Source organism: Balaenoptera physalus (assembly GCF_965194825.1).
Source record: "Balaenoptera physalus genome assembly, chromosome: 14".
Classification (NCBI taxonomy): Eukaryota; Metazoa; Chordata; class Mammalia; order Artiodactyla; family Balaenopteridae; genus Balaenoptera; species Balaenoptera physalus.
Window position 1 is genome coordinate 72576191 of NC_138893.1, and position 27904 is coordinate 72604094.

At 36.6% G+C, this 27904-nt stretch overlaps 1 protein-coding gene across 4 annotated transcripts in view; it reads right to left on the bottom strand.

Moving 5' to 3' along the window:
• BMPR1A (bone morphogenetic protein receptor type 1A) overlaps positions 1-27904 on the bottom strand; it is a 141665-nt gene that overhangs the window by 19193 nt on the left and 94568 nt on the right. For all 4 annotated transcript variants that reach the window (XM_082424240.1, XM_082424237.1, XM_082424239.1 and 1 more), the window contains 5 exons: positions 13879-14095; positions 9265-9427; positions 6626-6728; positions 279-375; positions 16-115 (listed from right to left, as the gene is read on the bottom strand). In XM_082424240.1, coding sequence (XP_082280366.1) covers positions 16-115; positions 279-375; positions 6626-6728; positions 9265-9427; positions 13879-13945 — 530 coding nt within the window. In that variant the 5' untranslated portion in view covers positions 13946-14095. The remainder of the gene's footprint in view (positions 1-15; positions 116-278; positions 376-6625; positions 6729-9264; positions 9428-13878; positions 14096-27904) is intronic.

Below are 27904 nucleotides of genomic sequence, written 5' to 3' on the forward strand. Positions count from 1 at the left end.
AAATAATTATCTTACTTGTAACAAAAGCAGCTGGAGAAGATGATCATAGCAATTATGCAGACAGCCATAGAAATGAGCAAAGCCAGCCATCGAATGCTGCCATCGAAAAATGGACCTGATAATGGAAGTAAACAATGAAAAAGACATATTATCTTTTGATCACATCTTCAAAGGAAAAAATAACTTGTAGTGTTGAACTCTAGAAAGCTTGCTTATTGTTAAAACTAGAGAAAATATTTTACTGAGAATCATGATTGCACTTTTCTCTGCTAACCTACCTATAACAACAGGGGGCAGTGTAGGTTGTAAATACTGGTTACATAAGTTGGTCCGACAACATTCTATCGTCCGGCGTAGCTGGGCTTTTGGTGAATCCTAAAGGAAGAAAATTAGAAATAATTTGATACACGAAACTGATAATTAATTTTAAAAATATTCATAAAATACAGTTTCTAATTCAGTGAGTGAAAAGGACCTGCTAAGTTTATGTGAAAGAGATTACTGAAAAATTTAAATCTGTGGTGAAATAGTGTTGAGACTCTAAAATGTTTTTTCTTAAGGAGAATGTATGTATGTGGATGGTGTGTTAGAACACTAGACTATAACTTAATTACAGATAAACAAAAGTTTATATATATTTTTCACCCAAAATTTGGCACATCTTAAGATATGACTATTCATTTGTTTTTAGTAAAAAAGTATTTAAAATCATGAGATCTTTTCCTAAAAAACATGGGTAATACATTTTATTACAGTGATAAACTAGCAGGGTAAATATGATCTCATAGTAGTATTGAGACTTAGTTGGATGAGACTTAAGATCTGACTAAAAAGTGGAGCGTGTCCTAGGCCAAAGAAATGACAGGTTAGAAAAGGTAGTCAAGTAGGCAGACGATACAGCTGATTCTGTCTATAACAACTATGTTGAAGCTAATGAACCTGATATGGAAGCAAGTTGAAGTGTACGTGGTGAGGATAAGGGAAAAATATAGAAACAATATTTCTGAGAGTTTTGGGGAGACCACCAACCAGATATGTGTCCGTAATAAATCAGAAAATGAGCACAGGGAAAGACTGTAGTCATGGGAACAGATACCAAAAATTATATGTGAAGTTTTATTTGATTAAAAGTACAGTATTTGAGAAGTTCTTAACTTGAATGCTGACATTTCAGCACTACCTGGAAGAAGTGCAATTCTAGACCAAATCAGTAACAGAAAGGAATTGTCTGTCATCATAGAAGTAGCAAGGATATAAGCAGAAATCAACCTTCTTATTCTTAAATATCAGATGGGCAGAAAGGAGAAACCCCGATATAATCAGGTATTCCTTTAAAAATGTGAAAATGAGATTCCATAGGGGAATCTATATGGGATTCTATAAGGGACTTGAGATTATATAACAGAAGATAAGATAGGTCAAGAGTACTTGAAAACCTCCAAAAGCACAAGTTTTACATTTTAACTGAATTTTTAACTTTCTAACAATTTTTTTTTACTTTTAAATGACCATAAAAAGAAAGAGAAAAATGTCAGAAGTTACACAGGTGACTCTGAAAAAAATATCCCAGATCTAGAGAAAACTTACATGAAGGATGGAATGAAGAGTATACAACTGAAGATGAATAAAGAAGCGTGAAGCATCCAAGAATAGTCCCAATATGGCTAAAGTTCAAAATGAGCTCAGCCTTGCAGGACAGAAAATGTAAAGAAAAATCAGGAAAGGGTTTTTGGCAGTGCTAGAATAAAGACCACCAAGCAATGGATGTAGTATTGCTGACAAAATACTAGGTAATGGAGGACAAGGAAAATGAACACTTCCTTAACTCTCGTTTTGTTTCAGTCTTCTCTATCAAGGATGATTACAGGAATGAAGAAGGCAGACCAAATACTAGTAAGTGGGATTGGTATCCCAGAAGTATGCAGAGACCCTACAATGTTTCTGTGTTCTGTCTGAATTCCCATCTTCTCAGCTAGGTGAATTACATCACAGGAAGTTGAGAGCACTTGGGAGAAGGCTGAAAGCGGTATGATTTAAAGATTTTAGAAACGAGGAGTGCTGTAAACTAGATAGCTAAATGTTATATTACTTTTAAAAGGGAAAGAAAGACTTTGCCAACAACAGATTGGGGGCAGCATAGTATTATGGAAACAACAAGGATTTGGGAATCAAATAGCTTTACCCATAGCTTTGCCATTTATTAACTTTGTGACCCTGAGCAATGAACTTACTTCTCTCTGGGCTTTAGTTTCCTCTGCTATAAGACGGAGGATAAAAAATACCTGACTTATAGGGTAACTGGGAGAAAATGAGGTAAAATATACCAAGCACTTAGCATATTAAATGCAAATAGTAAATGTTCAATAAATTAATTCTTCTTCCTCTAGTGAATGTGACACAGATCCCAGCTGACATTCTAGAATAAGTCACAAATGCTTGTAATCTCCTGGAAGACTCAATGTGGCTTCACTGAGAACAAGCAACATGAAACTCACATCTTTCTTATGTAGGTTAACTATATATCTGGGTAGGCAAAAATTACATGTGTCTAGATTATGAAGTTGGGTGACACAACCTTTCTGGTTCCTGCACTCCCCACTCCCATGCTCCACCCAAGTCCATTTGTATCTCTGGATTTAGGTGGGCAATAAAAATCCTTGTGGGCAGGACTTCCCTGGTGGCGTAGTGGATAAGAGTCCACCTGCCAATGCAGGGGACACGGGTTCAAGCCCTGGTCCGGGAAGATCCCACATGCCACAAAGCAACTAAGCCCGTGTGCCTGGAGCCTGTGCTCCTCAACAAGAGAAGCCACTGCAATGAGAGGCCCGCGCACCGCAACGAAGAGTGGCCCCTGCTTGCCGCAACTAGAGAAAGCGCACGCAGCAACAAAGACCCAACACAGCCAAAAATAAGTTAAAAAAATTAAAAAAAAAAAAAAAAAAAAAAAAAAATCCTTGTGGGCAAAAAACTCACTTGGCATTCATAAAATAGGAGATTCTAACTTATTTAGTGAGCTTGAATGGGGGGTTGCAGGTGAGGGGGAGTGGTACACGATAAAGGAACTGAAACCAAATTACAAGAAATGGCAGTGCGGTTTCTGAGAAATAATTCATCCTACTGGAAGAAACAGAATAAGCCAGATTTACCTACAGAGACTGGATTGTGTGAGGGAAAATCAAGGTCTGGGTGAAGCATGGTGATTATCACTTGAACTTGTTTTGATTCAAACCTGACAGTATGTGAAAGCACTGGGAGGAAAAAGCTTAGGTAAAAGTAGCAGAGCCGTTCTGCTCAGGTTAGGTGCCAGGTAAATTAAGAATGAGATATAGCAAGATACACAGAAAGTGAGATAAGTGGTGGTCATCATGTTTTGTCTGTGTAACCCCTAAATGAATTCTGAAAAACAATGTATCCCCTCATATATTTTTAGACACCTAAAATTTTTCATCATAAATAGCTGCAAAGAATGTATTGATAATTCCTTGCATATTGCACATGATATTTTAAAATAAAATTAAAATAGCTCTTAAATCTATTCAGTAGAATCTAAATAATACAGCAATTCAATACCCATTATCATTATTTTAAAAAATAAATGGTCAAAATGCTTCTTTAACAATTGAAAATTTTATAGTGTTCCTTTTGCTCCTTGAGCTCCTATTCCGTTGCCACATTTTCCACAATAATTATGTCCTAATGTTCACCGAGAGGGGGAAGGGTAAGCCGGGCCGAAGTGAGAGAGTGGCATGGACATATATACACTACCAAATGTAAAACAGATAGCTAGTGGGAAGCAGCCACATAGCACAGGGAGATCAGATCTTTGTGACCACCTAGAGGGGTGGGATAGGGAGGGTGGGAGGGAGACGCAAGAGGGAGGAGATACGGGGATATATGTATATGTATAGCTGATTCACTTTGTTATAAAGCAGAAACTAACACAATATTGTAAAGCAACTATACTCCAATAAAGATGTTAAAAAAAAATTGTCCTAATGTAATATATATTTTGATAAATAATTCTCCACATGAAAAATAAACATATATAATCTATTTTATTTCCTGTGATAGTATGTCTTTAAGTCTTAAAAAATTATTTTGGTTTGATTTATCATCACAATTATTATTAGTATAAAATTAATCAAAACTGTATATATATTATAATCTTTATTAAAATACTAATATAAAAAGAAAATTTTATTGGAGAGGTATGAGATGAATGATACTTTTAAAAAAACTACTTCATAAGTTCATGGATAATTACTTATTGCTAGAATGAGAAAGTTCGGCATTAACTTTAATCCTATTTTTATCTTTTCCTTTTTTGGGGTCAGTACTAAGATTCTTTGTTCACATAAACAAAAAGATGATAACGGAAGGAACTAGTTATACCATTGTCCCATAATTCTTTAAGAGACCTTCCAATCGTATGCTAAAACTCCTATAATGATCCTATTAGGAAAAATTATTTTACATGATCTAGCAAATTGGTTGAAAGCAAAAAATGAAAAACTACCAGATACGCAAATATATCTGCTATCCCCAAGTTCCCCACACTGATACTTAGATTTCGAATTATAACACTGTTTGGAAACTTGAGTATTTACATTCCAGGCCACTAATCTGGAAACTGTGACAAGGCTGATTGTGAAAAGGAAGGAAGGAAAAGAGAAACTGCTTAAGAAGCTCTGGTCTCAGGCAGTTCAATATTAAGCAATAGGACCTGTGGAAGTTCACGATAGGTAAACCGATCCCCTTAAAACTATCCATGTGCCTATGCGATCCTTGTGTAATGTAGTCTGTGTGCACCCAGGTATATGCGTAACCCAGTTTAAAGTCTGCTTGGTTACATCATCAATATGGTAAAAGCTAACACTTACTAAGTCCTTACTATGTGCCAGCTGTGCTAAACTCTTTGCATATATGCTACCTCTCATTTGACCCTTACACGAACTCCTTTGCCGATGAGAAAACAACTTAAGAGAGTAAAGCTCCCTGCTCAAAGTTCCACAGCTAGCAAGAGGCAGCATGTCCATCTGAACACAGATTGTCAAGCTTAACAACTAAATTACATTGATAAATTCATTTGGGACACATCTAGTTGAGGGGGCCAGCAAGACACTGGTTACTACTGTCGAGCTCATTGCTTTAACCACAGAGAGGTCTTTCTTCAACATTTTAAACTGATTAAACAGTGTACTGTAGTGTGGTTGATAAATACGCAAATAGCATAAAATTGGAAGAGACAAACAAATCAGCATCCTCCAAATCCTGACAAATTAGAGCAAAGGATTAATTTTAATACAATGAAATTTAACTTAGACAAGTATGTGACAATTGTGTAACAAAACTCATTCCATTCCCACCTACCTGTTTGTGTCAAGAAACCAAGAGCACCAATAAAGAATGGAAGAGATAAGGATGAGCAGTAGCGTGAGTGAAAGACATGGGGATTTCAGCTGACAGAAAACTCCATATATTTCAAGAATATGGTATGACAATCAAACCTCTAACATGAGATTTGGCTGCATTTAGGAAAAGGGAAAGGAGTTACTAATTCTTGTTTTTTTTTTTCTTCTTTTTTTCTGGCCAGACCAGTCAATTCTGCATCTTACATTGAGAAACTGAAGAGTGAGTAACTCTAAAGCTGATGATTATAAGGAGCAGTTGAAGTCATTTTGAACTATTATTTTCATTGGGCAAAGACTATAGGGTATGGGGAGTAAAGTGGTACAAAAAAAAATTTCTTCACATAGTAAAGGGCTACCATATTAAATAGGGATTCAATTTGTTCTCTCTGGTCCAAGAAGTACAAAGGAAGAGAGACTTGCAGTCATTCGGAGGAAAAGCTTTCTAAGGATAAGGTCAGGTCATTACTACAGATGAAATAGGTGGGCTTGGGAGGTAATGAGCCCGTCACTAGAGGTGTAGCAAACAGAAAATAGATGGGATGCAATATGTGCGAGCGTGTATGTATGTGTGTGTGTGTGTTTGTGTGTGCGCACGTGCGTGCATGTGTGGTTTCTATCAATCCTGAGAATTTCTCATTAATTGGAATAATTTTCTAAAATAGCTGAGGCTTAAATTTGTTAACAAACAGCTCTCTCTGGAGCTGTTTTCAAAAACATTGGAAGGATCCCCTGGGGCAAAATTACTATACAGGATTTTGAAGAGATTAGGTTTATAACCCAAAGCCATCAATATGTTCATAAACTATTACTGATCCTCTGATTCCTTTGCTGTGCTGTTAAAGTAACTCCACTGAGATCTCCTTACAAGGACTTAAGGTCTCTAAGTTGTCTCAGAGAGATATAAAGGTTATTTACCTGTCACCTTAAAGTCTTTCCAGTCAATTTTATAATCCAGAAATAAGTGTGACAGTATCATTTTTTACAGGCTTGACAATTTAAAAAAAAGATGATTTAAAACTTTTTTTAAAGTAAAATAATCTGTAATTTCAACTGGCACAATCATATGACCTGAAGCAAGAGCTAAGCTTCCTCCAATATATTTGCTTCCAGAACACACAGCAATGTGCAGACCAGGCACACTTCTCCTTGGGGAATCAACGCTTTTCCTGTGGCCCCTCCCTTCTTTATTTCATAGGCCTCAAATTAGGTCTTACCTTGCACTGAAAATCAGATCCTTCATATTTCATACACCCTGAAGCCAACGTGGTTTCTCCCTGGTCATCTTCTTCTATGATGGCAAAGCAATGCCCATTAGTTCTAAAAGAAAAAAAGCCAAAAAACCAAAAACCAACTTCACATTGGATAGTACTAATTAAATCTCCGTATGAATGTGACCAGTTACTGATGGCTTTTAGTTCTGAATTAGAATTACATTCACATTTGACTTACTGTCAAAAACGTATGCGTTTTTAGGCAAATGAAAATTGTCACATCTGAACTAAAACCTAAAGGTCTAATAAAAATCCTGTGTCAGGTAGAAAAGGATTTTCTATTAAACAAGTCCCACCAAATATGAAATACTATGTAACTTCTCTTTGCTAATCATAGTCATGTGATCACAGAAAGATGATTTATACAACTTTATAAAGTAAATAATCTTAACGTTTAAAAATATACTTAAAAATAACTTTGTCTCTTTTCATCCATAAGATTTTCAGTATTCCCATACTGTACACAATAATAAATAAAAACAAACTTTCCTGTGAAACATAAAAATAGATTCAATGACAAAGAAAAGTATATTTGGGAAGACCAGACTAACTAAGATACTGAGAGGCACTTTTTATTCAACATGATAGGAAAAAAGGGAGAACTTTTGAATAGCTGAATTTTCAAGAAATTTATATAAATGTATTTGTATTTAATAAAATGTTATCGGGACTTCCCTGGTGGCGCAGTGGTTAAGAATCCGCCTGCCAATGCAGGGGACATGGGTTCGAACCCTGGTCCGGGAAGATCCCACATGCCGCGGAGCAACTAAGCCCGCGTGCCACGACTACTGAGCCTGTGCTCTAGAGCCCACGAGCCACAACTACTGAAGCCCCCACGCCACAACAAGTGAAACCAACGCAATGAGAAACCTGCGCACCACAACAAAGAGTAGCCCCCGCTCGCCACAACTGGAGAAAGCCCGCGTGCAGCAATGAAGACCCAATGCAGCCATAAATAAATAAATAAAAATAAAATAAATAAAAAATTGGAAAACCCCAGAGGGGAGTATCTTTAAAAAAAAAGTTAGCATTTTAGTACTAGTATGCCAGAATTTTCTCCTAATATATTCATTAGGCTTTCATGGGTAGGAAGAAACATCTAAAAGATTTTTTTGTGTCCCTCCTTACTGTTCATATCAGTAAGTATACTGCTTACAGTTAAAAGAATACTGAAGAATTATTCATTTTCTGAAATGAGAAAAAGTTAAGTGTGAGGTGAAATTCTGTTAAAATTGATGACTCCCAGTTTTACTCTGGGTTACTAAGCCTCTAACAAATAGCCCACACAGATCAAGCAAGAACTACAGACAAGACGTCTGGAAAGAAGTCTCTTGGTGACGCAGGGAGCACTCCCCTAACAACAGATCACCCAGTCTGTCACAGTAAAGTCAACCACCACCAGCACAAACAACAAATCTAAGACATGGTGAACCATCGTATAATTTCAGTGTTTTATATGTATACTTTTTGGCTTTTTATCTGGTCACATTCAAAGAGCATAAAATTATTAGGAAAGTACAAAACAAATCAATAATTATTGATTATTACACCTTTATAACAGGGAGACAACTGACTGATGAGACTGAGTCGTTCAGGGAATTTTTTTGGCTAGTAAGTCAATTCTTCAATGTCCCTCAAGAATACGGAATAGAATTACATGATCATACATAAATATTAATTAGTTAACATGAAATTAAGTAGAAAAATTAAAGTGGTTATATAAATCAGATTTGGATTTGGGAGTTCACTTATAAGAAAATAACACAAAATTAATTAAATATCACAATATCATTCTTATAGACCTGCAAAATATTTCAACCAATTTATTTATTTATTTAATAGGAAGGTTTTGTGTTTTTTTAAAATAACTTTATTTATTTATTTATTTATGGCTGCATTGGGTCTTCGCTGCTGTGTGCAGGCTTTCTCTAGTTGTGGCGAGCGGGGGCTACTCTTCGTTGCAGTGTGCGGGCTTCTCATTACAGTGGCTTTTCTTGTTGTGGAGCATGGGCCCTAGGCACGCAGGCTTCAGTAGTTGTGGCACGTGGGCTCAGTAGTTGTGGCTCGGGAGCTCTAGAGCACAGGCTCAGTAGTTGTGGCGCACGGGCTTAGTTGCTCCGTGGCATGTGGGATCTTCCCGGACCAGGGCTCGAACCTGTGTCCCCTGCATTGGCAGGCGGATTCTCAACCACTGCACCACCAGGGAAGCCCCTATTTCAGCCAATTTAGAATTACAAGGTTTTAGGTGAATTTTCAAGGTTTCTTTTTGGTAATCTCTAAGTTTTCTACAATGAATATCAATCACTTTATGATAAAAAGATCACTAAATAAACCCAAAATACTAGGCAAATACCAGATTCCTTTTAACTCTTTAAAACCTATATTACAATGTTACTCTAAGGAAATAACCATCAATCACTTAATAGTAATAAATGTTCCTATATAAAAAACAAGAAGCTTTTGGCTCTTTGGAAAAACCATATAAAGTTAAAGAAAAAAAATTCAAAGTAAACAATTCTTAAAATAGTACTAAGTGCAACCCTATTCTCGTAACTTTAAGAAGGACTGCATAAAATACTTACATGCATGTGTTATTAATAGCATCATCTGGGCAGTGTCCTGAGCAATAGCACTTTAAAAAAGGCAAGGTATCCTCTGGTGCTAAGGTTACTCCATTTTCTGACTTTTTCTGGTCGGAGTCTGATTTCATCCCAGTACCATGGAGCATACTGTCTAGATTCTGCCCTGTATTCAAACATGAAGTTGTAAATAAACCATTCTGAAAAGCTAATTCTTTTATTCCAATTTTCAGTGAGAAGTTTCTAAGCTTTCTTATTGTATTAATTGTAGCTGATGTGTGTTTTAATTAAAAATAAATTTCATTCATATGATTAACATTTATTAACAGCCTAAAATGCACAGAAAAACTATCCCAGGTATTGTGGGATATATGGAGATGATTATGTCACAATTTTTGCACTAGTGAAAGACAAACAAGAGTGACACAGGTAGAATATGGTCATAACTTGTAAGAAAGGTACAAAATGGAAAGCAGTTTCAGAGAAGAGCGAGATTATTTCCAATCATTAAAAAATATGTATAGCTGATTCACTTTGTTATACAGCAAAAATAACACATCATTGTAAAGCAGTTATACTCCAATAAAGAGGTTTAAAAAAAAAAAGACAAATTACAGTTCTTTTTTTAGACTCTCTGGTTTAAAACTTGTGACTAGTTTAAAAAAAGTAAAGTCCTTTATTTGTACCTCTATGTGGAAGTGAGGTTACTAAGCATCTTGCTCTGGATTTTAATTGCTTAAGTAAGGGAATTGTGAGAGCATGGGGACTAATCACATTATCTGGTGCCTTTTATCTCAAGGTCATTGGTTCAAATCCAGACTACGCTGCCAGAAAATGAAGGTTACTGTAGGGCAGTAGTTAGCACATGGAAACAGAACTGTGTTCTTGCATTAGTCTCCTAGCCTCAAATGACAGATACTGTCATATTTGGTACTGATTCTTTCAGGCTGAAAGCAGAACAGAACTAAAACAACGTTTTAGTAATTCCTTTCTCCCTCTGAATCAGCTGAAATCAGCTAGGCTACTCCTTGTAGAGTTGATCTTCATGGAATGAAACGTAGAGCTAAAACAGGTATAAAATATTAAGAGAACTGTGTATGTATTTCATTATAGATGCTAAATAAGTGGTTCAAGGCATAATGTGAACTTGACTTAAAATTTACCCGTACTGGTGAGATGAACTTGAAAAAAGAAAAAGTAACACATACACACACATTGATAACAGGAAAAGAATGTGCTGCTAAATAAATTTTAGTGATTCCATGCCATAAATTTCAATAATGTTCACTTAATCCTCTAAATTGCTACAAAACGTAGACTTCATTTATGTTAAGAGCATCAACAAAAAAAAAGGGGTGGGGAAGAGTTTCAGGAAGGGAAGAAATGCACTGGGTAGAAATGAGGAAATCTAGATTCTGGTCTACTATGTTCCTCCACCGTTTATCTAGCTGGATGATCATGGACAAGCCATGTCACTTCAAGCCTCATTTACTCAATAAGACCATAGGACTAAAGCATATCTGAGGTCTCTTAACCAGTTTTAAAAGGAAGAGGAAGAGGAAGCATCAATTTAACTATGGAGACCAAATGGCAAATAATATATGCATGCAATTAGTTTTTCAAAAATCTAATGAGACATAGAAAAAGCAGTATAGTGTGGCAGAAGTAACACTGAAATAACAGTGAGAAGTCAAGGGTTCAAGTCTTGAATATCTCCATTGATAAGTTAGTCTCTGAACCTCAGGTCTCTATCTATAAAAGATGATGATAATAATTTCTGCCCAATTCAAGAGATTATATATAGATCAAATGAATGTACAATAAAAGGCTTAAATATAAAAGTGTATAAATGAAGATATTACTAATAACAAAGATCATACTAAAAGATCACCAATACCTGGAAAATTCAAAGTTACAGATGGTTAATACACATAACTTCCTAGAACACTGTTTGAATTTAAGAGATAGAAATATTTTAATTACAATAATTTGCATCTGAGGTTTATATTATCTCAAGTATTAATTAACAAAACACTGATTAGAGCCAACTATGTGCAGGCAAGTTACTGAATGTTGGAAACTGATGTGGTCCTTGAGAAACGTGGAAGGAGACAAAGGTGTATGTGTGTGGAGGGGATAAGCACATAAATAAACACAATTCAAAGAGTGATATAATACAAAGGTGCTATGTAAACAAACGAAGGAGCCAATAACACAAACTCATCCTAGGGCGTCAAAAGCAAAGAAACCTGAGCTATACCTTAAAGTTGTAAAATTTCACTAAGTAGAGGCATGGATACAAAGAAAAATAGCTAGCAACAGCCTCTCTGTACTCTCTCCCTAGATGACAGCACTTATTCCCATGGTTTAAATAAACCTCTTTGTTGACGGTTCCTAGATTTATCCCTTCAGCCTTGACTTGCTTAAGTAACTCAAAACTAACTCGTCTAAAATGGAATGCTTGACTTTTCTCCTCAAACCTGGTCTTCCCCAGGTCTTTGGCTCACCCTCCAAGATATATCTCACTTTTTCTCATTTTGGTCTAGTTCCTGCTATTACCCGGGCCCATCATATCATGTCACTTCCAAGATAAGACACTGATCTCCCTACTTCTGTTTTTGCCCCCTCCAACCCATTTCCCACATAGCAGCCAGAGTTACCTTATAAACCTAAATCTGATCCTGTCATTCCCTGCTTAAAACCAATTAATGGCTTCATATACACTCAGAATAAAATCCAACCTCCTTCACCATGCCTACTGAAGCACCGCAGGATTTGGACCCTGTGGACCTCTCTCTCCATCATGCCCAAACATACAGCCCTGTGTCAGTTCCTAGAACACGCCAATCTCTTTCTACACACAAGTCCTGTGTTTACAAAGCATAAAATAATGAGTCCTGGTGTGGGCTGGAGCTATAGGTTATATATATAAAACACCGCTCTAGCAATCCATAGTAATCTCTAAGAAATAACTTTTTTGGCTGCTCTTCGCGGCATGTGGAACTTCCCGACCAAAGATTGAACCCGTGCCCCCTGCAGTGGAAGCAGGGAGTCTTAACCACTGGACCACCGGGCAAGTCTGAAATACCATTTTTTCTACATTGGTTTTAGTTCTTTTCCTTAAGAGCAAATATTTTTATCTTATTATTTAAAGGGAACTATCAAACTAATCTTCTTTGAAAGGAAATGCAACAAATTTCGCTTATATTTCAGAGAAATATAATGCTTACTAAGACTTTTCACTTATGCCTGATAACTAATTACCAATTTATTTCATCTAACAAAAGTTTATTGGGACTTCCCAGGCGGTCAGGTGGTTAAGACTCTGCGCTTCCACTGCAGGGGGCACAGATTCGATCCTTGGTCGGGGAACTAGGATCCCACATGCTGTGCAGTGTGGGGGAAAAAAAAAAATTTTATTATATAACAACTTAGGATGGGGAATGAGAATTTTGTATCATATTGCCTCTGTGTGATCTATATAGATTAAAAAAATTTTAATACTAAATACTGATTACCTGGGAGTAAGGTAGCAAATACAAATGTTACTATTAATTTAACTCATCTTCAAAACTATGACAGCTTTGGTTGATACTGATCAACAAGGCATCTAACAACAGACGTTAAAATAAAGATGTTTTATTAAATTATGTGGTGTTTCACAGAAAAAAGTAGCTTTTGCAAGAGTGCTTTTATATTCTCAGCATGGATACTAAATAAGGGTATTAAACCTAAGACAAAATACAAACAAGCTACAGATTTCATTATTATGTTCACTCAAATGAAAATGTCAAAAGATTTATGCTGTTAATCATAATTCTTATAAGCAGATTTTAATCATCACTGTGAACAAAACATTATGAAGAACAATCTGTGAAGATATAAACTTAAGAGAACGGAAATGTTCAGTAAGTTCTATATAAAATCATTTTGCCAAATACCACTATCTCTTCAGTTTAAAACATTGTCCTAATTAAACCATACAGGGAAAAGCTCACATGCAAATATATAGCCCATCTGATCCTAAGAGTCATCAAATTAACTTCCTGTTTGGGAGTTCTAGGCTGTGAATGCACAGTGTAAAATTACAATATTAGTCATAAATAAAACTTTGAGTACTCTGAAGAAATTTTAATATTTGGCACACAGAAATTCCAATTACGTTTCTCAACTCTTTTAACAACAGTAAAATGTTTTTTAAAAATTGACATTTATTCCTTATTGTATTTTAAAGGGGAGAGGAATTTTAAAAGTAAGTCTTGAGTACCTATTACCCTTAGGCACTAGGTCACCTACTTTATTTTATATTTTAACTCATTTAATCCTCATAACACCTGATGTTGTACATCATAATGCCTATGTTACAGATAATACACAAAGTTCAAAGAGGCTGAGATTTTATACAGACTTGAAAATGTTTCTATCATAGTCAAGTTCAAAAATTATTTGGCATGTGTTTGTTCTTTGCCTCTATACTTAAAAGCTATTGGCATACTGGGCCTAACTGTTCAAAACGGGACATGAGTTGAAAGAGCAGTCCTAAGAATGAGTGTTTTTCATATACAGAAATAAATTACTAAAAAAGAGATAAGATTGCTTAAATGAACACTGATTTACCTTGAACATGAGAAATGATGAACAGATAGGCTCCCAATAATCTGATGTAAATATACAGCTGAGTCATTGTTCAATTTTAACGCTCCCTGTATACTGTCACCTTTAATAACTAGTCTTGTTATGTCACTAATTTAAAACACTTTCATTCAATGAGATTTTCTTGTAAGGTCTCAATCACTTGACAATGACTCCAACTTCCACTGCTTTCTCCTGACTCCTGAAAGATAAAAATATTAAGAAGGAAATGAATGTAACTGAATTCTGGAAAGTTTTCAAAAACCAGGAGAGGAAAAACAAATGCCCAAACATACCTTTAAACAATGAAATACATTTTTAAAGATTAATGCTATCATTGTTAAAAAAAAAAAAAAGGCACTGTAATTTAAAAGCTTAAATAATTTATTGATAGGTTGCCACCTCTCCTGACCTTAGATTAACCATATGCAAAATAAGATAAGAACACTAATAATCTTAACAGTCTTTTCTGGCTGCTCTAAAGTAATTATTTTATTGCTATTAAGAAAATTTCTAAATATATTAAGAATAAAACAGGAAGAGCTGAATTTAAAACAGTAAGCTAGGGCTTCCCTGGTGGCGCAGTGGTTGAGAATCTGCCTGCCAATGCAGGGGACACGGGTTCGAGCCCTGGTCTGGGAAGATCCCACATGCCGCGGAGCAGCTGGGCCCGTGAGCCACAATTACTGAGCCTGTGCATCTGGAGCCTGTGCTCTGCAACAAGAGAGGCCGCGATAGTGAGAGGCCCGCGCACCGCGATGAAGAGTGGCCCCCGCTTGCCACAACTAGAGAAAGCCCTCGCACAGAAACGAAGACCCAACACAGCCATAAATAAATAAATAAACAAATACTTTAAAACACTAAGCTAGGACTTCCCTGGTGGCGTAGTGGTTAAGAATCTGCCTGCTAATGCAGGGGACACAGGTTCGAGCCCTGGTCCGGGAAGACACCACATGCCGCGAAGCAACTAAGCCCGTGCGCCACAACTACTGAGCCCACGTGCCTAGAGCCCATGCTCCTCAACAAGAGAAGCAACCACAATGAGAAGCCCCCGCACCACAACGAAGAGTTGTCCCTGCTCGCTGCAACTAGAGAAAGCCCGAGTGCAGCAACAAAGACCCAAAAAAAACCCAGCCAAAAATAATAAATAAATAAGTTAATTAATTAATTAAAAAATAAAACACTAAGCTACTCATCAATAATTTTCAATCCTAGTAGATGTGATAAAAACACCTTGAATCTTTCTAATAAATAATGTATTCTATAGATAGAAGAGAAGGCCTACCTAGAAAAACATTTAAATATGCAGCGTGCTTCCTCATTAAAGCAAAAACATTAGAAATGTATCTTAAATGAAATTATTTACCTAAAATACTACAAATCTGAATTCATTAGGATAAAACTGAGCTTTTCATATGGATTACATGAAACATAACCTCTCCAATTAAGGTTTGGCAATTATAAAATAGTTAAAGAAGTAACAGAAAAAAAGGTTAGTTTGTGTAAAGATGAATATGATTCTGTTTCTTCTCCCATCCTGTTGGTTCAGGCAACTGATTTTACGGACTTCAGCCTGAATTATTCCTCAATGAAAATGATATTATTTATTTGTAACACAATTATCCTGGCATGATTTCTACCATAAATAACCCAAGCTTTCTATGTTAACTAAGAATTTTTCACTTTAATTAGCTCTCCAAAGGCACTTAGAGTATTGAGGAAATAAGGTTTACAGTGAGATGTCATTTATATTGTGCATTTTATATATGGCTTATTCTAAAATCTCTGTAATTTCTCTACTATGAAATTAATTTGCTTTCCATCTACATAATGCTGAGAGAGTAAGATGTAAGTCTAAAATTATTACAGAATAACATCTGTAATATGATTTAACAGTATTTGAGAAAACTCACTTCTTGAAATTATGGGATTGTGACTCTAGGGATACTTGTTCCAGGTTTCAAATTCAAAAGAAGTTTCCAGTATATTTCCAACACTGAACTCTCTCATTTCTATTTGCCTATTAAATATCTCTACTAGGATTACATCCCACCTGTCCAAATCAAACTCAATAACTTCCCGTCTCATTCCTCTAGACCTGCCTCCTCCTCCTCCATTTGCTATCACAGAGGAGGGTGGTGCCATCTCTCCAGTCACCCATGCCAAAAACCCTGGCATCATTTCTGCCTCTCTTCCTAGCTCTCACTCTCTCCCCATACCTTCATTCATTTATTCATTCACTCACTTATTCACCAACAGTGTCTTCTGAGTATGTATTACACATCAATGCAAGGGGCTAGAAATAAAAATATGAGCATGACAGATTCTACTTCAAGGGCCTCATATTCTTGGTCAGGAAACTGACTGCTATGACTGGTTCCATCTTTCAGTGTCACTGCTTCTTCATCAGTTTATTTAAGCTAATATGTGGTCTCGTCTCATTACAGGTACAACCAAGGCATCCTGCAGTGCAGTCGATGAGACCCTAAGCACCTGCCACACTCACAGTCCCTTTCAGAGGAAAGGTATCATGTGTGATTCCTTCTACACAAACATCTGCGACTCTACCACTCTCAGCACAAGTTTAAATCCTGGATCTGCCTTAAATAAGTAACTTCACCTCTCTGGACGAGTTTCCTCATCTGTAAAACTGGAATTATATTAACTCACAATTATTTTGAGAACTACATGAGGTAATAGCTAACATATATTCACCTCTATGTGGCAGACCATTACAATGCTTTGAATATATTAATATTAATTTATAGAATCATCACAACCACCTTGTAAGATAGGCACAATTTATTATTTTAATTTTACAGATGAGGAAACTAATGCAAGTGGAGTTTAAGGAATTTATCAAGGATCACACAGCTGGTAAGTATTCAGGGCCATAATTCTAATCAAGAAGATCTGATTCTCGAGCCCACGTGTTAACCGCTACCCTATGCTGCCTTGCGAGATATTTTACATACATTACATAATGTAAACTATACATTATAAAGTATTTAGAAAAGCCTGGTACAGAGTAGGTACTTAATAAAAGTTTCCTCCTCTCAGACATGTTTATAACATACTTGCCAACCTGGCACAGGAAGTAACAGGTGCTATCCATGACAATCCCATCTTCAAGATATTTTTATAGACTAAAAACCCTGCAACAACTTGTATGGAGAACAGCTATCAGCCAAGAGAAGGCTAAAGTTAAAATGGCTTCAAGTGCCTCATTTGTAATCTAACAATGGAAGCCCCTAATCTTTAAAAGAAAAATGTTAGGTTTTAGCTGACTACAAGCTCAATAAGCATCAGTGCTTATGACAATTCTAAGACATGAAGGCAATCTAATCAAGCATTGATAGAAGCACACTGCCATAATCAAAGAGGGTAACCATCTTACTTTATCCCACCTGGTCAGGCCTCAAATACTTTAGAGAAGAATGACAAGAATGCAAAGGGTAGAGAAATGACTACACTTGAGATACAACTGAAAGGACCAGGGATCTTTGCTCACAGAGTATCAAAGGAATAAAGTGTGAATGTACCTCTGTCAAGGACATGACAGGCACGATGCAAACAAGACTAGACCAATTAAATAACTTATTAGATTCCTTCCAGCTCTGAAGCCCTGAGTGAATAGTGTTCTCGCTATTGAATGTTAATTTATTTCCCAGATATTTATTAAGTGCCTATTATATACATGATTCTGTATGAGACACTGAGAACATAGTGAGAGAGCAAAACAGACTAAGCCTTCATGGAGTTCACAGTCAAATAAGACAATTAAGATATTTAGACATCAAACAAGACAATACAAAGGATACGTGATCACAACTTGAGCTGAGTGCAAAAAAGAAAAGTGCCAGGTCCTCGAGGGATATGGGGAGTGACCTAATCTAATCCAGATAGAGAGGTCAAGGGAAGCAATGTAGAAAAGTGACATTTAAGGTGTAATCTGAAGAATAAAAGAGTTATTTAGTCAGGTAAAGAAACGAGGTTGGGGAGGGGGCTTGTTCTAGGCATGAGGAACAGCCTGCACAAAGATCTTGAGGCAGAGAAGAGCAAAGGAGAACACAATGTTTCTGAAATGTTGAGAACAAGGGTTAATGTAGTGGAAGATGAGGTTGAAGAGACAGAAAAGTCAAGAACCAAGTCAGGCAAGATCATATGAAGGATTTGGGATTTAAATGTAAGTGGGACGGGAAGGCAATTATCTGGTTTCTCTGTAATGAACTGGAGGGGACAAAAGCAGAAGCAAACAGACCATTAAGAAGGATATTGTAGCAGTTTAAGAGAGGGACAATGGTGGTTAAGCTTAGGGTGGTGGTGGTACAGTGGATGGAGTCAAGATATATTTCACAAACAGATTCAGTAGGCCTTGGTAATGGATTAGATGTGGGGGTAAGGGAGAGTGAGGGGTCAAAAAAGATCCCTACATTTCCGGCATGAGCAATTACTGAAATGGGGACAAATGGATTTTGAAAGAAGTGGTGAGAAGAGATCATGGTTCAATTTTAGACATTTGAAATTACTCAAAGGGAATGTCTAATGGGCATTTGGTTCTGAAACTTAAAGGAAACTTTTGAGACTGAAAATATAAATCTGTTATGTCAACAGCATAGAGATATTTAAAGCTATGGTTCTGTATGAGATGGCCTTCTAGAATGAAAAGAGAAGAAGGCACCAGAACACCAATGTTCATTTAAAAATTAGATTAATAAAAGCATTAACATTATATTTATTTGGCATTCACTGATAAAAATAAGTTCATGGTCCAGGATCCATCATGTACAATATTAATATAGTGTACATTACCACAGCTGGAATATAAACTAATATTCATAAGTGATATTTTTCACAGTTAAAAAAACCCCACCAATCTACCAAAAGATCATTATGGTGATCTAAAATATGTCCACAAATGCTCTGACACTATCTTCAAAAGGTGAAGCCTAATTTCCTCCCTTGAATTCCCACTGGACTTAATGACTCACTTCTAACAAAATAAAATAAGGTGGAAACAACAGTTTGTCTTCTGAAACTAGATCATAAAAGGCACTTAAGATTCCTCTTTGCTCACTCTTGAAATACGCACTCTGAGGAAAGCTAGCTGCCATGTCAGTAAGGACACCCACGCAGCCTTATGGAGAGGCCCACGTGGCAAAGAACTGAGGCCTCCTGCTAACAGGCATGTGAGTGAGCCACCTTGGCCGTGGATCCGTCGGTGCCAGGGAAGCTTTCCAGTAACTGTAGCTTCATAGACATCTTAACCACAATTTATGAGACTTTAAACTAGAACCATTCAACTAAGCCTCTGGTGGACTCCTGATGGTCAGAATGAGATGATAAATGCTGGATGTTTTAAGCTGCTAAGTTTTTTGGTAATCTGTTGGGCAGCAGTAGATAACATTCATTGCTATAATACAGTCATTCCAAGAAATTTGTTGAAATAATAAAAGCCTAATCACTATAAGTTATTGCACAGTCAACCAAAAGACAGAAGTCTGGAAGGCATAGTCAAGTCAGAGTATAACAATACAAGTATAACATAAATAGGGATTTCCCTGGCAGTCCAGTGGTTAGGACTCCGCGCTTTCACTGCCGAGGGCCCGGGTTCAATCCCTAGTAGGGGAACTAAGATCCCGAAAGCTGCGTGGTGTGGCCAAAAAAAAAAAAAGTATAACATAAATAGTCACAATGCCCAAAGAACTAACTGGATAATACAACTAACATTTTTCTTTCAAAGGAGTAACCAGAGTATATTCTTTGTTTTTAAATTACCTCAGTAAGTAAGGCTCATTTTTTTGTGGGGGAAAAACTGTCCCTAGTTCCACACTATACACTGTTACATTTACCCTTTTAAACTATGGATTCCATAACGATGACATCATTTTTGTATTCTAGGTAAAGGCACTTTTCATATAATATCCTGGCAAAGTTAAAGTAAATTCTGATGTCAGTCCATTGGTTTCAAAAATCAGCTCCAGTATTTATTTGCTATGCAATTTTGGGGAAGTTATGTAAGCTATCTAGGTCTTGGTTTCCTTAGCCACAAAATGGGGACAATATTACTAACCTAAATGAGTTAGTGCCTTGCATCTCAGTATTAAGCACTCAATAAATAATAGATGTTAGTTGTTATTGTTGTAACTGTTGTTATTCATAACAGAAATACTGATGATTTCCCCTTTATTTGTCCTAGCATATTAACTGTTTCTAAAATCATGATATAGCAAAAATAGTAACCTTATTTTGCAACCATTCCTGACACTGAATGCAAGTATAAAAACTGTATTTTATAATTCTAACATCTGAAAATAAAAAATATTTTTAAATTCCTAGAATAATTCATTGGAATTTTTATATGAAAATTAAAAATATCTGATCACGCAATGTTAAGAATATAAGGAAATGCAGACATTTGAAATGCCACATGATCAAAAACTTTAAATGATTCTGGTGTTTAAAAGCTATTATTAAATAGTCCAAAAAGGCATCTAAATACATTTACTTTCCTTTGCTATATACACAGGTTGGTGGCTTCTTTTTCAGGAAATTAAGACTACAACAACATTACTCAATAAAATATAAATTATTTTTAAATAAAAAAATTTAAAGCTTTGCAAAAAGCAAGAAAGCTAAACCAATAGTTCCATCAGGATTTAAAAAAAAAAAAAAAAAACAGGAAAAGGCTGAAGTCAGCTGAAAAAACAGACTAAAGTCATTCTTTCCTCTTCCCGTTAAGCCCCCCACCCTTAATTTTTACTTTCTAGTAGTGAGGTTTGGGAATTTTCAACAAGCTGGCTAACTGCCAACTCCATAAGGTAGTAAGGAGAAAACTCCCCCTTCCAGGGGTCCCTCCCCCTAGGCAGCTCCAGGCGCCTGGTCTGACAAGCTTTCTGAGAAGGACTAGACTCACTGCAGACTTTCTGGCTCCACAGCCATTGTTTGCAGGGCTGCTTTGCTCCTGATCCAGAGCTTGGATTAGCATAAGAATATTGTCTTTTCCCTTAACAAGCAACTCATCCATCCCCTCCCCATTTCTAACCTCCAACCCCATCAATTCCTAAACTAATATATACACATACAAATGGAGCAACACTACTCAGGTTATTTTTATATCAGTGTAAAAAAGTCACCCAAATCTAAACATAAACCCTTAAAAAATAACATGCTTATATAAATAGTTATGAGTGTATCTGTGGTAATACACAGGAATCTCACCAAAAAGCCTGCCTTGGAGTCCATGCTGTGAGAACTTGTGATGGGTGAGACATGCATAATGAGAACTTTTGTAAAGTCTGAAAAAGGAGCTAAGAGAACCAACCATCAAGCTAAATTCTGACCTACAGTAGGGATGGGGAAGTTCCACTTTATAAAGACATTTCTAACTGTGATGTCTTCATCCACCCTGAGGTCACTAATTTCATCATCACCCCTGAAATTACCTTCTGACTAGACCTTCCTTTCCCCAATGCTCAATTATTTATTCAAAGCAAATTTAACAACATTTAATCTTTGTATTTCTGCTCAATTGTCCTCTCTTCATTCAAAACCTTTCATTTTCCTTCTGTGCCAAGAAACTGTTCTCCCCAACATAAGTAAAATTCTTCCAGGAACAGAGAGGTAAGACAAACTAGGATGGCATTATTATAGCTGATGCACTTAGATGTTTTATATCCCTCAGTGCGGGCCTCAATATTAGATGCACAATAAGTGCTTCTTGGTTTATGAACTATTTTTAAAAACAGGAGATAATCTATTTTCAAAACACCATTCAACTTTGTACTACAAATTCACTAACCTAGTTTCTCCAAAGCTTTTTTGTTTGTTTAGTCTTATTAAACAAAAAAACCTCACAATAATTAGAACTAGATTATGCTATATACCAATCTTTGGTACATCAGTGCTCAGAAGAAATTCTTAATGCCAGCAGTTAATTGAGGGGGTCTGGGTGTTATGCTTCTGTCTGTCCTCTGGAATAGCACAAATGACAAAAAAACAGGTAAAGTGAATCAGTAGTCACAGAAATGCCTAGGAGGGAACAGAATTTGGTCATCCCTATAGGTATATTATGAGTAATGGTAAACAATACTGTCTTTGTTTCTGCACAATATTTTTATAGAGATAAAACCAGTATAATGTGGTTAGTGAATAGTTCAGGGTCTAGCATAATACAGATCTAGGTCTTTTGTGCCAATTAAATGAGAGAAAATCATATATAGTGTTTAGTGGCAACTTTATGTTAGCACATCACCATCTTAATAATTTGCAAGTTAGTTTTACATGCCTTACACCATATGTATATGACCCTTACAGTAAGTAAAATTATTCCTACTTTTACAGAGAAGAGACAGGTTCAGGAAGCTAAAGTGACCTGCTGAATTCTATACAGCTAGTAACTTGAAGGAAAAACTAAAACCCAGGTCTTTTATTCCCAAGTGCAGTGTTTTATCCAGTAAGTACATGAGTAAGTACATCAAAAGGGAAATAGGAAGTTACTTTTTATTGAGCCACATAAGATTTTATTTCATCTTCACAACTCTGCAAGGAAAAAGTGAAGCTCAGCAAAGTTAAGAAACTTGCTCAAGTTCACACAACCAATAAGTAGCAAGTCTGCTGCTGAGAAAGCTCAAATTCCATTCACTATTGCACAGTTAGGAGCGACAGGTAATGAGAAAAAATGGAAACTACTGTGCCCCTTATTACACTATTGCTTTTCAGCAAAAACAAAGCAATAACAAGCCCCCTCCCGCCCCCAAATAAAACCTAACCATTCTGCTTTGTGATGTTGACCTGGGATACCACTAACAAGTCTTTTACCAGCTGGTTCCTTGATAGGTTCTGCCAAAAGGGGAACTAGAGAAGGCTGGAGGGAAGAAGGGACTTTAATCTTCCTGACTTTGTTGTTCCTGTCAGAGTTATCTGAACAACAGCCTTTGCCATAGCAGCAGCAGTAGATTCCATTTCCAGCTTCCTTCCACACTCCCAGAATCAGTCTCATGGCCCCTGTTCAGACCCAACCGTGCCTACACCTCAGAGTCTGAGTGCCAGCGCCTCAAGACCCCAGAGCAAGTCCTTGGGAGCCGGCAGTAGCTGGGCTCTGAGCTCCCTCCACAGAGGACGGGGTCAGGGCTCCACAGGGGCACTCTTTCTCCGAGCTTCTAGGTTCTGAAACCTCAGCCTCTTAAGGGTGGTATTTGCTTCCCACAATTAGTATTTCAGTTTAATCCCAGTGTTCCTTTAGCTTTTTCAATCCTCCGATACCTGTGTAGTCAACTCCCTACACCAAATTGTCTCTGTTAAAATAACCAGTGTGGTTTCAGCTTTCCTGACTGGGCCCTGATTGATACAAATACTTTCAGAAAACAGATCTCAGAGGGTAACTGACTGACTAGATCCACACATAACACATACACATTTTTTAATATATTCACTTCACCAAAGAGGTCTAACATTTCCTAAGTGCTTATAATGTGTGTTTTAATATATATTCAAAGAGTATTCTAAGATATTCTGACTTTAGGAATGAATTCTCCTAGACTCAGTACCTATTTCACTTTTCTCACCACAAATAATTTTAACCTATCAAAGTTGGAAATTTGTTCAAGATTGGTTGGTCTTTCTGTTCTAACCTATGTGACCCAAGTCAAAATGCTTGAAAGAGCACCAAAATTTGGCTATCAAAACATTTCTCTTTTCCTTAGCAATACTACATTTAATCAAAAACTTTTGGAATTAACTCAGTAAATCCCTGTGGCCAAAAAATTAATTCAAATGCTAAATCAATTTTTAAGGAGAATATATCTAACTTCTAGAACTAGGGGAAAGAAGTCAAAGCAGAACTTCAAGAATAACAAAAAACAAACCCATTTTTCACTCAGGAAACCAAAGTATATCTGTATTTATGTCCTCAATATGAAACACCCTTTCAAAAAGAGTCAGAAGTTTTTTGCAAGTTTGTACCTCCCTAAGAAGATATGGAAATACACAGGTGATTTTTCGGTTGGAAAAATGACTGGGGTATGACAGGACACACAGTGACCAGGGCCCAAAATGGAAAATGCAATGCAATGTGCAAGGACAATCCCTCAAAACAAAGAATTGTCTCAACCAAATGCCAGTAGGGCTCTCCTTGTGGAGAAACAACTATTCTTGACTAGAACGACCTATCAGATTCAATTTTTTTTGGCCATGCCACAAGGCTTGCGGGATCTTAGTTCCCTGACCAGGGATCGAACTTGGGCCCTCGGCACTGAAAGCGCAGAGCCTTAACTGCTGGACTGCCAGGGAATTTCCTCTTAGGTTCCAGATATTCAAAAAGCAATAGTTTTAGGCCTCTTAGAAGAAAAATTATCTTAATCAAACTAATGTTTGAATGCAACTTTACTTTTACTTTACTTTTTTTCCTTCTCATTTGACCACTTTACAAAAGGAATCATATTCTTGCTGTGTTAACCACAGTGCTTGTACAATGCAAAAGTAATTTAAAAATCAACCATTTTTCTCCACTTTTTTTTCTCTATCTACAACTTTAAAAAATTCATTGTACACAGGTTTCCCTGAAGCACCAGAAGTAGAGGCTCTGTCCTAGGCCAAGCCAATCAGCATATTCTATCTCCTATGCCACGATGAAAAGTTCAGGGGTGAGCCGTACTAACACGGTCCAAGGACTTCAGCTGGCCCTGCAGAGATAAAGTCACTCTTTCATATTGAACATGAATAAGAAAATAGCAGCTGCTGGCAGCTACGCTGGGACCAGAGGGGAACCAGAGGCAGAGGTGGGAGAGTAAAAGAAGCCAGATCCTTGGAGCTATCAATGAGCTGCTCAAACAACCCTGCCTGACACCTGAATTACTTAAGGACTTTTCAGTTAACAGCCATTAAATTCTCTTTATTTTTTAGGTCAGAGAGAGACAATTTTTCTGATATAACCAAAGATTAAAGGAAAAGGTACACTTGAGTATTCTGGGTTAGATCAGCATAAAATTAGTACTTCTGAGTAATGTCAAATATCTCAGAAAAAGAGACTCGATAACACATAATGCAAAAAAAAAAAAAAAAAAAGACTGGTACAAGATAGAATTACTTTTAAGATAGCTCAAATAGTATAAAAATTTACTTAATAATGTAATCAGCAGCTATATAATTTATCATTCCTGGTCTTTCTCCTCTTACCCCCTAAATCTGCTAGACCCTCGGTCTTTCTCACCATAACTAACAGCCTCTCTACTTCTAGTTTCCCAGGCCAAAAGTCTTGGAGTCATTCTTGGCAACTCCCTTCTTCCCTCATACTCCACAGGCTATGGGTCAGCAAATCCTGTTGGTTCTACCTTCAAAGTATATCCAGAACCTATGCACTTCTCACCACATCCACTATTATCTCTCTGGTCCAAGTCACTAACTAACCTTTCGCCTGGATTACTGAAAAAGCCTCCTAGAACGGGACTCTTTGCTTCTACCCTTATCCACCTACAATATATTCTCAACACAGCAGCCAAACTGGTGATAAAAAGCATATTAGATCACATCACTCCCCTTTTCAAAACCCTCCAATGGTTCCCCAACTCACTCAGAGTAAAAGCTGAAGTCTACCATGGCCAACAAGACTCCAACTCCTCTACTTCAGCAGCATGGGCCTCCTGGTTCCTCAAACATGTCAGGGATGGCCCTGCTGCAGGACCTGTACATGTGCAAGTTCCTCTGCCTATAACATTCCTCCCCAAGACATCTATCCGCATGACTTGCTATCTGACCTCTTCCAAGTGCTTACTCAGTATCCCTTTCTTATTTAGTGTTCCTGCTCATCCTATTTAAAACTGTAATCCCATCCACATCCCTGGCACTCCCATCTTCCATCCCTGATATTTTTTTTTCTCTTTAGCACTTGTCACCTGTAATTTTATATATAATTTACTATTTGTTTTGTTTATTGCCTGCCACCTGCTCCAGAATGTATGCTCCGTAAGGGCAGGTATATAAGTCTACTTTTTCACTCTGTATTTGTAGCACCTAGGATGGTGCTTGGCACATATTTGGTGCTAAATAAATATTTGCTGAGGGAATGATTGAGTATAGCAGAAGGAATTAAAACGTTATGCCAATTCCTTTTACTTTCACATACAAATGAGACTTTCCCATAAGGGCTATGCTATGGATAAGCTATTCCATTTCCTTATCTCAACACAACTGAAATGATACAAAAACCACACCACTTCCTTTTGCTCACTTTGAGCCCTGACTTGTGTCAGGATCCAGTAAAAAAAACTTTTTTCCACTGTTTTCACTGGATATACTCAAGTTTGAGTATATTTGAGTAAATTAAAAGGTCTTGAGTACGTCTTGAGACTCAATGTCTTGAGTATATTTGAGTAAATTAAAAGGTCTTTAAGAAAGACATGTATCACTAAACATTATTTCCCAAGATCTAAAATATTGCTTAAGGCAAACAATGGCTTGGGTTATATTCTGACAGTACCACATAGTTACAGCAAGTTAAATAATTGTGGAAATAACCACAGACAAAAAGAAAATACAGTCCTTTGGTACAAACAATGTGGTCTGACAAAGGGAACTTCAAAGCACTATCTAAACTCAACTGCAATCTTTCAATTAAGTAAAGGTTCAAAGGTAATATTTATATGTAAATTGTAAGTAACCAAAGGCCCTGAATAAGACCAGTGGGTGTTAAAATCAGATTGCTAACAGTTCTGCCCTGACAAGCATGAACCACAAACCATAGGAAACTAAACCCTGCAAACCTACAGGTCTGAGAAACAACACTCAAGATTACAAATTCAGGCTTATTAATGTGAAGAGCTTGGAAATCCAGAAAGAGTTTTCCCCCTTTTGGATGAAACATCTCCATTTTATTTTCTTTACTCTGTCAGAACATGTCTCAGGTTAAAATGTGCTGGTTTAGAGTGTTTTCATGAAGAAATTCTGTGGCAGACTTGACATTAACTTGTCCTTTTTTCCCTTTTAGTATCTTTCTTTCAGCTCCTAGTTTAAATACTTATCAACTTATATTTTTATTAAAGAAAGAATTGTTAAGTAACACAGTCTTAGAGTCAGGAGACCTAGGATTCAGTTGCAAATTCTGCCTAATTGGCTAGCTGATCTTGGCCCACTCACTTCCCTCTCCAGGCCTTAGTTTCCTCATCTGTAAAATAAATAATACCATGAAGACTTCTACCTCTCATATCCTATGAGTCTACGAACTACACTCACTGACTATAGTGCCTCAAAGACTTCACCTAATTATATAGGTACTGAGTAAAGCAGGGCAAATACCACTGAAGCGCCACCCTTTCCCTGGTTCTGAGGGAACCACTATTCTGATTGTGGTATTTAACACTCATGTCTTTACATGCTTTTATACTATATGTGGTATATATGCCAAATAATATTGCTTTGCATACTGTTAAATTTGCTATAGATGTATAAAAATTGTATCATTCTATATGTATATTTTTATAATTTGCTTATTTTTCACTCAACATTGTGAGTGATTTCCATCATAGATACATATAGTTCCTTTTAATTCATTTTCATTGTTATATAGTATTCCATTTTATGATTATTTTATAGCTGTATTTATCCATTCTTATGTTGATGGACATTTTAGGTTGTTCCTAGGTTTTGGTATTATGAGCAATGCTGCAATAAATAAACTTGAATAGATGCTTTTGTTATTGTTGTTTGGGTAAATAATTCTGAAGGATAGATTTCTAGAAGTGGGATTCTGGGTCTAATGGTACTTTTCGTAGATATTTTGGTAACCCCCTCTGGGACTGTACCATTTTGTACTTCCAAGTGTACAACACTGATACAAGGACAATTTTAAAATACTGCTGAAGGATACAGAATAAACTTTAACACACGGAAAAACATACCACATTATGTATAGAAAACTTCAAGATCATGTATATCAACTGTTCCTAAATTAATTATAAATTTAATGATATTCTTTATCACATTACAGTTCCCTTCTATTCTTCATTTGCTAATAAGC